General features: G+C 38.0%; 1 protein-coding gene across 1 annotated transcript; it reads left to right on the top strand.

The window, feature by feature from the left end:
• The first annotated feature begins 2738 nt into the window (after positions 1-2738).
• Positions 2739-15406, top strand: LOC104272963 (thioredoxin reductase 1, cytoplasmic-like). The gene is made up of 15 exons (XM_009868094.1): positions 2739-2793; positions 4417-4526; positions 4723-4836; positions 6661-6733; positions 7579-7698; positions 8096-8238; positions 9653-9768; positions 9877-10102; positions 10331-10423; positions 10891-10967; positions 11866-12022; positions 12194-12301; positions 13155-13250; positions 14601-14735; positions 15005-15406. Exons 1-15 carry the CDS (start codon positions 2754-2756, stop codon positions 15065-15067), a joined length of 1671 nt encoding a protein of 556 aa, XP_009866396.1. The 5' UTR covers positions 2739-2753; the 3' UTR covers positions 15068-15406.
• The last annotated feature ends 279 nt before the right edge of the window (positions 15407-15685 follow it).

Below are 15685 nucleotides of genomic sequence, written 5' to 3'. Positions count from 1 at the left end.
GCTGTCATTTGTCTTTTTTTTCTCTACTCGGTATCTTCAGTGGAGAATTCATCATGTTAAATCTGTCCTTTCCCGAGTGTAATCCTTTCTTGTCCTACTAATGTTTTCCCCCCTGCCACCTGCTCTTACAATGTTTTATCAGTTTTGGAGGGGTTTTGAGTTGTTTTGGTTTTTTTTAAAAAAAAAACAACAACACCAAAACCCAAAACTAATGGAAACTTGCATGTTACTGTGCTTTGCTGCAGACAAAATAGCCAGGTTGCTAACTTTGACTTCCCTCCAGATTCTTAGCTTACCACTTCACAGTAGCAATCCCTTAAAGCTTTGCTTTTTATCTCTTTCATGGCATTCAACTTGGGCTTTGTAACAGCAGTTGCAGAGCAGGAGACCTGGAGCAGGTCCACTACCATGTCCCTTTCATTCAGACCATAGATACAGTCATTGCAGTAAGCAAGCCTGAAGGTAATGGTGAGTTTAGGACAAAAGATTTTAGGGCCACCTAGGTGGTTAGCGGACTGGAGCACAGGATGTGCAAAGAAGGAGCTCAGTTTGTTCACCCTTGAGAAGGATAAGAAGGGATTTTTGTTGCTGTCTTCAGCTACCGAGCGGAAAGACAGAGACTCTTCTCAGAGTTGCAGAATGAAGGCAGAAGGGCTTGTAAATACAAGTTACAATGGGAGATACTCCAGTCAGATAAAATTGAAATTCTTTACTGTGAGGATAGTCAAACATTGTAACAGCCCAGAGGTTCTGGTATCTCAGTCCTTGTGGATCTGCAGAACTGGAGTGGACAGTGCTTGAACAACTTAAACTTCATATTTGTCCCTGCCTTGAGCAGGAAGTTGATTCAGGTGACTTCTAAAAGTCTCTTAGAATTGAAATTATTCTGTGATTTTTAGAACTAGTGTAATCAGTTACACAAGCAGAGCTCATTTTTGTATATTATGATATATGATATGGTAAGAAACTTGCCATATAGTTAGTACAATAAAAAAAGCCTTATGTCTACGTAAAGCTGAAACTCCAGTAGAAAACATTGGCATACTCAGCCTTTGTCCTACTAACAGTATGGATTACAGCAATATTAAAAACATTTTATTCATCACGTGTTTGACATCTTTAAGCTTATTAGATGTGACTCAGCTTACTCTTAGCAAAATGCTGTCAATAAATTTGAGGTTCTTCAGAAAGCTGGTTGAAAAGATTTCTTCTGAATTGGCAGCAACTCAGTGTGCTTCAGACTCCATGCTGGCAGGTGGATCCATCACACAGATGTTCAGTGCTTCTTGCTAAAGCTATTTTCGCATCCAGATAGTTACAATTAAAGCAGATTATTCTTTTTTTTAACACATTGTCTTAAAATACCTATTTGCATAGGAAAGCCTACAAATTATATTACAAAGAATTAAATACTGCTATATGTAATAGTACATTCTGTGCCATGAGGTATGGCACTGTCCATCTGGATGAACAGTTTACAACTTCAACGCTGCCAGTTTAACAAATAATATTACTGTAAAAATCAAAGTTCTAAACGGCTACCTGATTTAAATCTGTTAATGGTACACTATCTAGAACTGCTGTTAGAAAATCACCCAGAACTCTGTTGGACAGATAGACCAGTAAATCTGAACTAAATGGTCATTTAGGATGTGGTGGGGTTTTGTTTGGGGTTTTTTTGGTTTGGTTTTCTATTTTAAGACTAGGCTTGTATCCAGAGTTTTTCTATTTATTGCTGACTTCTGGACGCATGAAACATGTTTCTAGGATGTGTTCTGGTGATACTGTAGCCGAGTATATTCATAGCAATGCAGGAGAAAAGCAGCCTTTTAAGGACTAAGCGTTTTCAGAATGCTTCCCCTGCTTAATGGAGGAGAATAACAATTTGAAAAGTTAAAAAAATGTAACTGTAACATTCTGATATTGACTCCCTCAATATTTCACAAGCAAAACATTGACTGATTTAGTAGAACAGTGCCAAACAAGTTAGAACCACTCCTGCCTGATCCTGGAGGCTGAGGCAGACGTTGTTAAGCATCAAACCAAAAATCAGAGCTGGGAAAAAATTCAAGAGGTCATTGAGTCTTGTCACCTGCTGCAGGGTCAGAGAAGCTGTAGCTCAAATGATTTTGACACGCACTTTGAAGCCACTCATTGATGAAGGTTGTCATCTACCTAGGCAATACATTCCAGCATTTTCCTATTAGGAAAATCTTTTCCTAAAGTCTAATTTCAGTCTCTGGATGTAGTTCAATACCATTAGTTTTTATTCCATCTACCACTGCTTCTTGTCATCTTTGAGGTAGTTGAGTGTTTATTTAAACACAGCTATTTCTTTCCCCATCTCTTCTATGTCAAACTCAACTTATTGACTCTGCTTGGTGTAAAACTTTTCTGAAGTACTGCTATTCAGAGTGATCATGTGGCAAGGCTGGTAGGCCTGAGCTGTCCTACTACTGTGTATGCGTAGAGAGTATTACTTTTCTGCAGCTTTTTATAATGTGCTTTTTTGCATTTACTTTACAGGGGCTTGTAAGCCTGGCTTTAGGTAAGGAGTATGCAGAACATAAGAGTAGCTCCAAACTTCAAAGCCGTGTAGAGCTGGGCCCTTGAAGTATAGTAACTGAGACTTTCAGGTTACCTGTGTATGTCCAGCAACCGAGTCTGGCCCCGAGCTGCGTATCAGATCTTGTGAAACCTTCGCGCTGGCATTGTGTCCCTTTCTGTTGTAGGTGAAAGAACTCTTCCGCTCCATGGGTGTGGAGTACTACGCTTTGGAACTTGATATTACTGGTAAGGAAAAAAAAAAAAAAAAGAAAAGGTGTCATGTGCTGCTGAATGTAGCTAAAAATGGGTGACTCTGCATGACTCCTTAAGCTGTCTTGCACTAATTGGAGGATGTATAGAACAATTAAAATCAGCTTTAATATATGTGGAGCTAAAAGCAATTAAGACTTCAATGTGAATTTTAAAACAGGATATGTTTTTAATATTACTGAAGGTTTTGATTCTTTTTGTACAAATTCTCAACTGATAGAGGATATGAGGTCTGATTTCTCTGAGGAGTTGTGTCTTTTGGGAAAATGCCTGTGGTGTTTTTCTCTTATCTCAGATTGTTCTGTGGCTTTAGGTGAGTTGTTAATGTTTGACTTGGTATACGGGTGACCTTCATAGGGAAAGTTGCTGAATCATTGGAATGAAGGGTAAATTCCACTATTTTGACTGTTGCTTGTTTGAGGTTGTGGGGGTTTTTGTGTTTGTTTTTTTTAAAGCCCAAGCTGCTTTAGTTTTAGTACACATGTAGTGCCTTATGCATATATCTACATAAAACATGCAGCTTTACATGTAGTTTTAACAACAAGTAGCTTCTAACATTATTCTTGATAAACTCTTAATTGTACTGTTGTTAAGCTGTTGAATGTGGTTTTGTTTGTGGGTTTTTTTCTGCACTAAGCCTAGTTTCCAATGCCTTTTTTTTTTTTTTCTTTTTAAAGTACTGATGCAATTGAAGTGTTTGTGCCTAAGCCGTGTTTGGGAAAAATGTACTTATTTGTTGATCCATAGCATCTTCTCTTACTTACTTTTACTTCTCAAAGTTGTGGTACTGTGAACTAATTATACCCCAAGACGTGCAAAGTACAATGCACAGGGTTCTTTTTACTTTTAATTACTGCTAATTAATAATGTATTTCCCTTACAATTGCTCTGATTACTGATACTGAGTAGAAATGGTCTTGGAGTAAAAAGATAGTGGTCAGTGATGACTATAAATTCTCCTTCCCACATTTGCTGCTGGACCAAGACTGAGAGATACCAACTGAGCCTGTACATAGCTGCTGATGGTTCAGATGATGGGTCAGGTGAGGCAGTGATAATAAACCTGGAAGGTTTGAGACAATATGGTGGGTAGAAGAAAGTCCAAAGGTAACTTTAGGGTAAGTAGAAGAGTATTTTCATTCTTCCCATCCCATTATTCTCATAATACAGAGCTGCTGGGCAAAACAGTGTGCACTTACCCAGAACATACTCCAAAACCAGACAATTCTCATGGAAGAAAAGCTGTCTCTGTGATATTCTGTCATATCTGGAAAAGTATTTTTGTGTAGTACCAAGTGTGACACTGTTGGGAAGAGACTGATAAGAATCCAGGCAGTACAGGGACTAAACTGTTACTTCAACTTTATTCTATTCTGTAGAATTATATCTTGAAGTACCAATTTATCCTCGATTTAAGCATCTTCTTTTTGAGAAGTAGTTTCTGAAGGCTCGTTTATGGAAGTCTACAAATGTGCTCATAATACAGTTGTTTCCTTAGCCTACAGTATATTGCAGTCCAAACCTTTAATACTTCAGGTTGTTTTAAAAGCTCTCTAGTTGCAAATTGTTCTGTAATGCACCTGTTTCTTTTATTCTTAGATGATGGACCCAGTATTCAGCAAGTGTTAGCAGAGCTAACTAATCAGAGGACAGTACCTAATGTATTTGTGAATGGAACTCACGTAGGTGGCTGTGATTCAACTTACCAGGTAACTTTTCTTTAAAAATGAGCTGAAAGTAGACAAGACTGCTGAGGGAATTTGCTATTAGATCACAATTATATTTTGTGCAACCTGTTAGACTAAGTGATCTAGGTCAGAAAGGGCAGTGTTACTCAGTTCTTGTTTGGTCAAAAAAGTGTGAGGTAATGTGATACCTTTTTTAACATTTTTTTTTTCCTCCGAGGCTTATAATGATGGATCACTTCAGAAACTTCTTGGGGATACCAAATATGCAGAACACTATGATTATGACCTCATTATTATTGGTGGTGGCTCAGGTGGACTTGCATGTTCCAAGGTATGATGTGAAAATTGCATTAAAGAGCAGGTTATGTATGAAACTGCTTCAAAAGTTAGTCTCTCTAATAATCACAGTAGTATAAAACAGTCTATATTTTGATTATTATTACTGTCCAACTTGCTAATTAATGAATCAGTACTGGTCTAGTAACGTGCTCAGTCAGGAGACCATGGTCGCTCTGTGTGGACCAGTTTCTAACCAATGTCTCTTCAGGTCTTGATCCTAATAATAGGTTTTAGGTTCCTGGCTAAAGGTGGAACCGGATGTTTAAGCATCTCCTTTCCTTCATGTGTAGTACACAGGCACTTCAGCACTTGCAAACAGTGATATGGAAAACTTGAAGGCTACTCTTGAAGTACTTCTGACTGTTTAGAATTCAGGATCACTAGTCATCTAAAATGAAGTGCTTTAGGCTGTTCTCTCAAGGAACTGGTTTATTCTTCAATTCTCTTTCTAGCTGGTTTTTCAGTAGGGATTGTTTACCTCTTGCCCAATTAGCAGTTGGTCAGGGTGCCTGAGGATCAAGGTGTGGATTCAGTTTTCTACCTGAGGGATTTGAACATACACTTCCTACCTCTCAGCCAGGTCTCTTAACCAATAATTTATGGTTTGGACATGGTGATGTTGTTCTTGATAGCCTGAGTGATTGCTGTGCAACGATACAGTTAACTGTGCAACTTTCAGTAGATATATCTAAGGAAGGCAGGAGGAGGTCATAATTGAATTCTTTGGTTAGCCAATTGGGCATTTTCAGAATGTTCCAGGTTTTCTCAAAGTGCCTTCTGGGATGTCAGTTATAAACTTGGTGATAGTTGCCAGACTTCTCAGAATGGGAGAAGTCGGGTATTCACAGAATACAAGATAGCTGTCTAAAGATTATTAACGTCAGAATTGCAGTACCTGTGCAGGAGTTCTTAAACAGATTTGAGGCACTAGGGCTTGGATCAAAGCCCTTGAATCAAGTGCCTGGCAATGCCTTGGATAGAGTATCATAGCATTATTCAGGTGGGAGTGGACTGTGGGAGGATGTCTAGCCTTAGCTCCTGCTTCAAGTAGCCTCTGAGGTCAAACAAGATTATGCAGGAACTCATCCATTTGGGTCTTACAAATAGCTAGGGCTGGAGATGGCACAATCTTTCTGGGAAACCTTTCATTTCTTGAGTGTTCCCATGGTGTGAAAGTTCCTTATATCCTGAAACTCTCTTGTTTCAACTTGGGACTGTTGTCTCTTGTCCCTCTGCTACTCAGCAGCATGAAAAGCCTGACATAGTCATCTTAATGAACTCCTCACAAGTGTTGGCAAGTTGCTGTTGGGTGCCCTCCAAATCCACCTTTTCTTCAGGCTGAATGTGTCAAATTCCCTCACCTTTTCTCACAGTGTGTGCACCACCCCCCAGAATATCTTGGTGGTCCTCCTCTGAACAATCTCCACTTAATAAAGATATTTTTCTTTTTTTACATCCATGAGCATGCTCTCCTGAGAGAAAGGACAGCGAACAGCATAAATTTCTTTGGATGAGATAGAAGAGGATCCTAGACTGATAAAGCTCGTCTTGTCGTTTCTTGAGATTATGATTTTTGACAGTGAAGAATAAGGATGCAGCATTGAACATAAGTAGCCATTCAAAAGTTTGGAAAAATGCAATAGTTTTTGAGGCATTTTAATTCTTATCTAGTGGAGGAGGTAGAAGAGCCATATAGGATAATGAGATTAACTAGTAAAAGAGCCTTCTGTTAGTGCTAAGTGACCGTAAATGGACATACAGGCTTTCTTGGTCAGGCAAAAGTTCAATAATGTTGACTCGTCTCTCCATTTTATAGGAAGCTGCTGCCTTGGGAAAGAAAGTAATGGTATTAGATTATGTTGTTCCAACACCTCTCGGAACCTCGTGGGGTAAGCTTTTGTTAACTTATATTTTATGATGTTTGAGTGACAGTGATACATACTGAGTTGTTAAACATTATGGATTTGTTTTCCTCGAAATTGTGGTTGAATCCTGTACTTGTGGAACATGGATAAAAACAGAGTTGTTTTCCTGGCATGCTTGATTTTCTCAACAGTTATTTTCTGTGCATTACTACCTCTGTTCTTGTTCTAGTTCTGTTCGCTTTCAGGTCATGTCCTTATTGTGTGTGTGTGCATGTACATTCATGTTTGTGGAGATTTTTGCCTCTTAGTTCATCTGATTAAAACGACTGATCTAAACTACCTCTAGAACAGTATGACTATATGGCTGTGCATGCCTCTCCTTTCCACAATTAAAGGCAATTGCTGTCTGACCTTATTAATGCTACTAGCAGTTGAGAGTGAGTAAGGAACTTCTTTGATCAAATTTTATTCAGTCAAGGTCTGAATGTGCTTTCATAGGTAAGATGTCAAATACATAGTTCAAATTCCACTTGATAGATGATATTAAACTCAAGGAACTCTGGGCTTTTTGCCTTGCTTACTTGCCAGTCTGACTAAAATCTGAAGTGCTCTGGAGTAAGTATCCTGGGTCTGCGTTTACGACAACATGCTGACCTTGGTTCAGTGAACCAAGTAACCTCTTAAACTGAACGCAAACTTGTAAGCTTGGTGTGTTGTATTTTAAAATGTCTCTTGGAACAGATACTTAATGTTGCTTTTGTGGCTGTAGCAAAAATCAACTGATATATGGGTGATTATACAAAGTGCATAATAAGAGAAGCATAAATAACATGTTTACACAGATAATAACGTGGTTCTTTCCATCTCAGGACTTGGTGGCACATGTGTAAATGTAGGTTGCATTCCTAAGAAGCTAATGCATCAAGCAGCACTTCTGGGACAGGCGCTCCAAGATTCAAGGAAATATGGGTGGCAGTATGAAGAACAAGGTCAGTAAGAACCCGGAGGACAGACCAAGACAATGTACAGATGAGACTGGGCTTCAGAATGTTCTTGTACTTTGGATAAACTAAAGGCAGAATTCAGTAGTTTTCTTAGGTGCATCAGAAGGCATCCTACTTATTGACTCAATGAAACCTTTAGGATTGAAAGCTAATTGTGTTTTGTTCCCCATGTTACCTGAATTAAATGAAAGAGCTTGTAGAACAGGCTTATTTCGGATAGTAACAAGTCAGGTAAATATTAGCACAAGACTTTAATATATATCCTCATTACTGATGATGATCTTGCTCTCTTAGCATGATATACAGTGACTAAGACTTGAGTTTTACTTTATGGGTTCCTTGCACTTCAGTTTCTTTAAATGTCATTCATGTCTCATTTCAGTTAAACACAACTGGGAGATAATGGTAGAAGCAATTCAAAACTACATTGGTTCTTTAAACTGGGGCTATCGAGTGTCCTTAAGAGAGAAGTCTGTGACATACCTCAATTCTTATGGAGAATTCATTGAGCCACACAAAATTAAGGTATGTGCTGTGTTTAGAGCATTAAGTTGTGAGGGAAAACTTGTCTTCTAAAACTGCCTTTTAAAATCCACAAGGAAAGGTCTTCATCTTGATGTTGCTAGTTTAAGTTAACTGAAGTTAGAATTTGTTTGTGAAATAAGTTTGATTCAAATTGTTATTGTGGTTCTGTGGATGCCACAGAGTTTGCAAACCTGGTAACTGTTATGTAAGAGTAATGCAGGTATCTGTAAACTTAAGTCTTGCGCGCATAGGTTAAGGTCATCTCAGTTGCTAATGACTTCATGACAGAGTAGGGGGCTGGTGGAAGAGAAGTTTTAGCTGCACTGTTTCGCCACAGGGAAAATCTTCGTACTAAAGCATGCAAACTGTTTAAATTAAATTCAGATTAAGCACTTGCATAACAGTGCTGCCTAAAACCTAATGCTGATACAGCATAAGAATTAAACTGTCAGTTTTGCAAGACAAAACATGTGCTGGCAATCGTGCTGTAAGTGATCTTAGTGTAGGAATGTTAACTTAGAAGTGCATATTGAAGACGATTGGTTCAGAGGATGTCATTGTTTTCAATATAAGTTTATGAAGTCTGAACTACATGTGTTTCAGACAGAGACCAGCACTGAAAAGATAGTAGTATGCTCAGCTTACCTCATCTACCAACTGTTGTAGTGTCCATATATGCAGGTCATCTACTTAAGTGTCCTTAGTCTATAAAGGAAGTAGAACAGAAAGATTTTCAGCAGGAGGTTGGACCAGGTGACTTCCTGAGATCCCTTCCAGCCGGAATTACCTGATTACTCAATAGCAAGGAAGTTTTCCTTCATCTGTGTTGGAAAATAAAGAGCAAGAAGGAAGGTCAGATTTCCTGAGATGCTTTGGCAAGATGAAATTTGCCAAGACCAAGGGCCTCTTAGAAGTCAAATTAGCTTGAATTCATCTAAGTTCATGTCTTAGGCCCTCTGAAATAATGAAACTAGATGCCTTTTGTTTGTTTAATTTCTACATTAGCCTGAAAAAGAATTCATGTTATTCTGTCACTAACATTGTTGACCTTTTATTGGAATTGGGGAGCAGGGGTGCCTAATTTGTTGTGGTTCTTCATAACTTGGAAGTAAAGTTTTTACAAGCAATTCAATTTAAATGAGTAGTTGAAAAGGGCAAGATGCAGGAAGTAAGTTATTTTAAGTGTTCTAAGTAATGTGAGAAAAGCCTGGTAGTTGATGTAAATCCATTGTTCTTCAGTGACCTGCATGGCTGCTGTAAATGCATAAGTTCTTGTTGGAAACTGCTTTGTCTTGATTCTCAAATGTATTCATAATATTTAAGGGGAGAATTACATGATTTCTTTTTTTTTAATTTTTATGTTAAAAATGTATTTGTATATTAAAGACTTTCTTAACTCTGTCTGCATAAACAGGCAACTAATAGAAAAGGACAAGTAACCTATCACACAGCAGAGACTTTTGTCCTGGCAACAGGAGAAAGGCCTAGATATCTGGGTATACCTGGAGATAAAGAGTACTGCATTACAAGGTGAGATGACAAGGTGTAACAGGCTGCACTTTGTCTGCTCTAGTGTTTGCAAAGACAAACAAGCTTGTGTTGTAAGACCCTTGTAACTTACACTTCTTTTCTTTTTAGCGATGACCTCTTCTCCCTGCCTTACTGCCCTGGCAAAACTCTAGTTGTGGGTGCTTCCTACGTGGCTCTGGAGTGTGCGGGATTTCTTGCTGGTCTAGGTCTAGATGTCACAGTGATGGTGCGTTCCATACTCCTTCGTGGCTTTGACCAAGAAATGGCAGAAAAAGTAGGTGCTCACATGGAAACACACGGCGTGAAGTTCGTCAGGAAATTTGTACCAGTTCAGGCAAGTGCTTTCTTTACATTTCTTCTCTCCATGCAGAATTACTTTAAACAGCACATGGAGAATGCATGTGCTGCTTGAGAAGGCTTTGGCTCTGTACAGGAATAAATGTTTTATGAGATTAAACTTTTTTTACTGCTGAATGACAGATTAATAGGTCAAGGTTTGAAGTGATAGTGCAAGTGAGATCTGCTGCTTAATGTCATTCTAAGCTTATAAGTGTTTCTGCAGGTTGAGCAGCTGGAGGAAGGCATGCCTGGAAGACTGAAAGTGACAGCAAAGTCTACTGAAGGACCAGAAATCTTTGAAGAAGAATATAACACCGTAAGCTTTTCTGGATTTGAAATAACGAAATATAGCAGCATGTGAAAATGTGTTGAAGTACTTGAAAATTTGTTCAGGAAAAAAGGAGAGGGAAATATGCTTGAATAATTGTTCACATAAATTCCTAGTAGGAAAAATAGATGAAAATTCAATATTCATCTTCAGTTGAGCCCTGTCAGCAGAATGGGTAAAACTTTCTGCCCCCCAAAAAATATTTAGTTCATATGAACTGTATTGTTGCTTCATTTTATTTTTTTTATTCCAATATTAATGTTTTGCTGTATGTCGCCATCTCAAACAAGTTGCAAGTAAAAGAGCCTGAACTGTTGATGGGCCTTCCAAAAAAAACTTTAGAAAACTTGCTTCAATCACATGGTTCACAGTTTTTTCAGAAAAGACCAAAGGAAGTGTTATGCTGATTATGCTTTTCTGTTATAAAGTTATTGCATTTAATTTTGTGATTTTAGGTGTTGATAGCCGTTGGGCGTGATGCATGTACCAGGAACATTGGTTTAGAGACAATTGGTGTCAAAATCAATGAGAAGTGAGTATTATTCCACTCCTTTCGGCCACTGAATGCAATGATTTTTTTTTTGTTTTAGCCTCTTTAACAATATCTGATGATAGTGATGCTTTTTTCTTTTTTTGAAAAATCCTCATTCTTACACCTGACAGCAATACGAACCTTTAGAAACTTTTGTTTCCTGGGTTTGGCTACAGTTGTACATTAACTCCATTTCTTTAATATGTATTTTGTAAATGAACTATTCTGACTTAACACCTACTTGTTGGCCACTGTGCTTAGAAATAAATTTAATACTTGGGCTTAATTTACTTAGGAACTAGAGTTCAACATTCTATTAAATTTAACTTGTTATTTAGCTCATGTGGCAAATTTAATCTAGGGATTTAAGAGCCAGCAAACTACGCACAGATTTAACTTTTTTCTTACTTCTCCCTGGTGTCAGTGCAAAACTAGTGCACAGGAGAAGGCAAGGTTGTGTTCAGGAGAAGGACCAGTTGAGATCAGGTTGCTGCAACTAACCACTTTCTAAGCTAACTTACTTAAACGTTTGAGTGGTGTTGCAGCTCTTTTTCCGCATAGGTGAAAATGTATGTTGCAAGATGTATAATAATCAAGTAAAAGACCGCAAGTCCAAAGATGCTTGAGTAACTTCATTGTTATCAGACACACACTGTTGCTTAGGTCAAAACTGTCCTGCTGAATACTGACTTCAGCCACGTGTCGGTGGGAGGTAATTGATGCTCTGAAGTGCTTGTAGTTGAGGCAGAAAAACCCAAAGGTATAAGTGTATTTAATAAAATATGCTCAGTAGTTGGAATAATATCTTTATAGCTGAACTTCTTTCCTCTTGGTTTTTTTTTTGCTGAGCTCTGAGTAGGGTTATGATACTGAACTCTACTTTCTGTTTGTTTTAAAGGAATGGAAAAGTACCTGTAAATGATGAAGAGCAAACCAACGTGCCTTATGTTTATGCAATTGGAGATATATTGGATGGGAAGCTTGAACTTACTCCAGTTGCCATTCAAGCAGGGAAACTACTAGCCCGCAGGCTTTATGGTGGTAGTTCCACAAAGGTAAAACTTCTTGCCTCAAAATTGTAATAACGTGAGTTGATTTGTCCACTTAACTGTGGACACTGCAAGTGTTTTGAACAACACCAAAAAAAAGTGTTAATACAACTCTTCCTGTTATGTACTGCATAGAACTTGCATAGTCTAAATATAAATCTTGTTTTTTATTTTTAGTGTGACTATATCAATGTACCAACGACAGTGTTTACTCCTTTAGAGTATGGCAGCTGTGGGTTAGCTGAAGAAAGAGCCATAGAAGAATACGGAAAGCAAAACTTGGAGGTGAGAGCACTCAAGACTTCTTTAACTTGCAGCTTGAGAATGTTTTTCTTGATTCTTGCTGCTTTACAGTAAAGACATAGTGTTAAAACAATATTTAAAGGTTAGATGGGCAGGTGTTTTGTCGTCAAACATTAGCTGGCTGACGAGGTATTGGACTCCCAGAATTCCAGGGCTGGACTTGATACCATTAAAATTGCGTGCAGCGATTTGCACGCTGCCGAGAAACATTTGACTTCAAGAGGCCGAACTCAGATTGCAAAACTGTAGGTGTGGTTGGTTGTTGGTTGGACTTTTTTTGTCATTGTCTTGCTAAAGTATACCAAATTCCTGGGATGAACTGCTTGCTGCTTGTTCAGTGTCCTTGAATTGGGAATTAATTTCTTTCTGACCTTTTTCATACAACTATAGTAGTATCAGGCACAACTTTGCTGGTTTATGGCAATTTCTGGCTTCTGTCCTTCTCTGAAGAGGTTCTTCAAAGCTGTTTGCATGCCTTTTAACTCCTTACATCTTTCAAATACACTTGGCAGTATTCTATGATTCTGTTTAGCTTCTGCTGTTAACAGTTTTGCAGACTAGGTTTAAACTTACAGTAATTAACTTTGTACTACTAAAGTACTTATCGTCTTGAAAGTATGATCTTAAAATCTTGTGTCTTACAGCTGTTGCTGTTTTAATGAGTATTTAAGTCAGAGGTGCGTGGCTTGAATCAAGTCTTCCTCTGAGAACTGCTCTGAGACTGCTTGGGCTGGGGGAAACAGAAATTACTGTCTTGTCTAGTATGTGTTACAAAAATCAGAATTATGTCTGACAATGAATTCATCAAATTCTAATGCTGTTGTCATCCTCCCAGGTTTATCACAGTTTGTTCTGGCCACTTGAATGGACAGTACCAGGTAGAGATAACAATACCTGTTATGCAAAGATTATCTGCAACAAGCATGACAATGTAAGTAGCAAGCTGGAATGGATATGCTGAGTATTTTCTTGAAACTTCTTTAGTTGTTTTTCTTGTGTGTAACAGCTGTTTGAGCAAATGGTAGTTTTATAAATATGATACTTCATCCTGAGTTCACATTTAATGTAGATTTGTGAAGAAAATTGCTAGAGCTTTTCTTCCAAGTGGATTTTGAGTAACTGTACTACGTGGTATCTTGCTTTAGGTTTCTGGACCTTTTGTTTTTAACCCTTTGCAGAGTGCAGAGTTCTGTATGTTTTTAGTGAAAACTTGAAAACGTGGTTGGTTCTAAAAAACTGGTGAGAGATGGGAATTTCTAGCTATTGCTTGTTGCAAAAAGCAAAGTGCAAAGGCTGCCCAGTATTTTTTCCAAAAACGATTTGGGAGAACAGACAAAGGAAGATATTTTTTGCATGTGTGTATTTAAAATTACTTTTGATGAATTGATGAAATAGCATGGCTTATAAGCGAAGAGGAAATAAGCTTACTCTTTTCCTTATTAGCCTACCAAACCCTTTCTCAAAGACTAAAGAAAGGCTCAAAGTTCTGCTTTTATTGGACCCTCATTGGAAATAATCCAAATTAAAAGAACACAGTGGAAGAAGGGATTTCATGTAGATTTCTGTGTGAAAGTTTTCTTTTTCCTAGGATGCTGGAGGAGACTGTAACGTAAATAGGACACTAATTCCTTATAATAGGAGTGATTTAATTACACTGTCTTGCAAACCTTGTCCAGACCTGGGCTAAGACATCTCCAAATGTATGGAAACATCCTGGGAAAATGTTTTAAAACACTGTGTTTCCCTCTTGATAAAACAATTAACAAAACAAATTTAAACAAAGCACAGTGATATTTTACTTGTTTTTATAGTCTACTGCCATCACTCTAGACCTTGCTACAGAGACAGCTTGCTCAAAATTCAAGCTTATAATGTTTTCATTTTCCTTCTTGTTAACTGAGTGAGGAAGAGAACGGCAAGTGAAGCTCTTCAGAACCGGATTTTTAACAAAGAGTGTAAACAGGTTCTCTGTCTGACCTAATTTCAATGTAGAAAAATAATTTTAAATCCGAACGTACTAAACATACTGTGTATCTATAAAATAATAAAAATAGCTGACAACTAGAACTTGTGTAGTTTTAGGCAGTATCATTGAATTAGTGCTGTGCAATTATTTTGAAACTTGTTTCATGCTGATATAATGGACTGAAAAGAACTACAGAACTACTTTGCTACTACTACTTTGCCTGTATAACAAATTTTTAGTGTAGTGGGAGTTACATACTACAGCTCTTGTTAAACTTTAATACTAACTCCTGTTTTGCTTTCACCTCTCTTAAAGAATCGTGTGATAGGATTTCATGTTCTTGGACCTAATGCTGGTGAAGTTACCCAAGGTTTTGCTGCTGCAATAAAATGTGGTCTCACCAAAGAATTACTTGATGAAACGATTGGTATCCATCCAACCTGTGGAGAGGTAAGGGGGAGGAGGGCACAGCTTAATTAAAACGTACCTTTTAAAATGGTTAGCTAGATCCAAGAAAAAATATTAACTTGTTCTACAATATTTATTTAGTATTTACTGAACTTCTAACCATAAGATATTGACATGTGATAGAAAAAATATCTTAACTGTGCACTGCAACTTGTAACAGTTCAACAGCTTTAACTTTACAAAAGGAGACCAATAGCTGTGTGGATGGTAATACAGAGCAACAGTAAACAAGCTGTTCCTTTGTCTTACAGGTGTTCACTACGATGGATATTACAAAAGCTTCAGGACAAGACATCACTCAAAGAGGCTGCTGAGGTTAAACCTGCTGTTTTACATGTTTTCATGTTGTGCACGCTTGGCTCTGTGGAAGCCCTAATAGATCCAACTGCTTCACATCAAAATAAATATTTGAATCGGCACCACTATATGTACTGCGGCTGGGAGTGGTGCCTCTGTGAGGCTTCCTCAGTAAATAGTGTTGCAAATGGAAACAGTAATACAGCAGGGAAATCTTGAACTGTAAATCCTGACTTTGCTCGGAATTGGCACTACTGTGCTTTTATGATGTTCTGGCTCAGAACCTTATTGTGAGGTGAGCTATGACTGATGGTTGCCATGCAAGGTTGGGAGATCTCTTCATCTGGTCAGATGACCAAACTCTTCCTGAAGGAAATTATTAAGTTGCACAATTTAAAGCTAATGCTTCTAGGCTCCAGTGTCTTGTACAAATGCCTGAGATAAAGGACAAATACATAACTGAATGATTCTTGCCAAGAGTTTACAGTTTATTGATTTTATCTTTTTTGATGCATTTTATTTTACTTAATTTTATATTCACTTGAGGCACGATGGCACGAATAGGATGCAGTGTTGAGCAGTGTGGTTCGAGCGCTACTCCCTCGGCTCAACCAGTCTAAAACTTTGAAGTAATC

This window comes from Apaloderma vittatum, unplaced genomic scaffold, assembly GCF_000703405.1.
Source record: "Apaloderma vittatum isolate BGI_N311 unplaced genomic scaffold, ASM70340v1 scaffold35540, whole genome shotgun sequence".
Taxonomy (NCBI): Eukaryota; Metazoa; Chordata; class Aves; order Trogoniformes; family Trogonidae; genus Apaloderma; species Apaloderma vittatum.
Note: the sequence above shows the minus strand (reverse complement) of the source record. Positions and strands in the feature narration are given on the sequence as shown.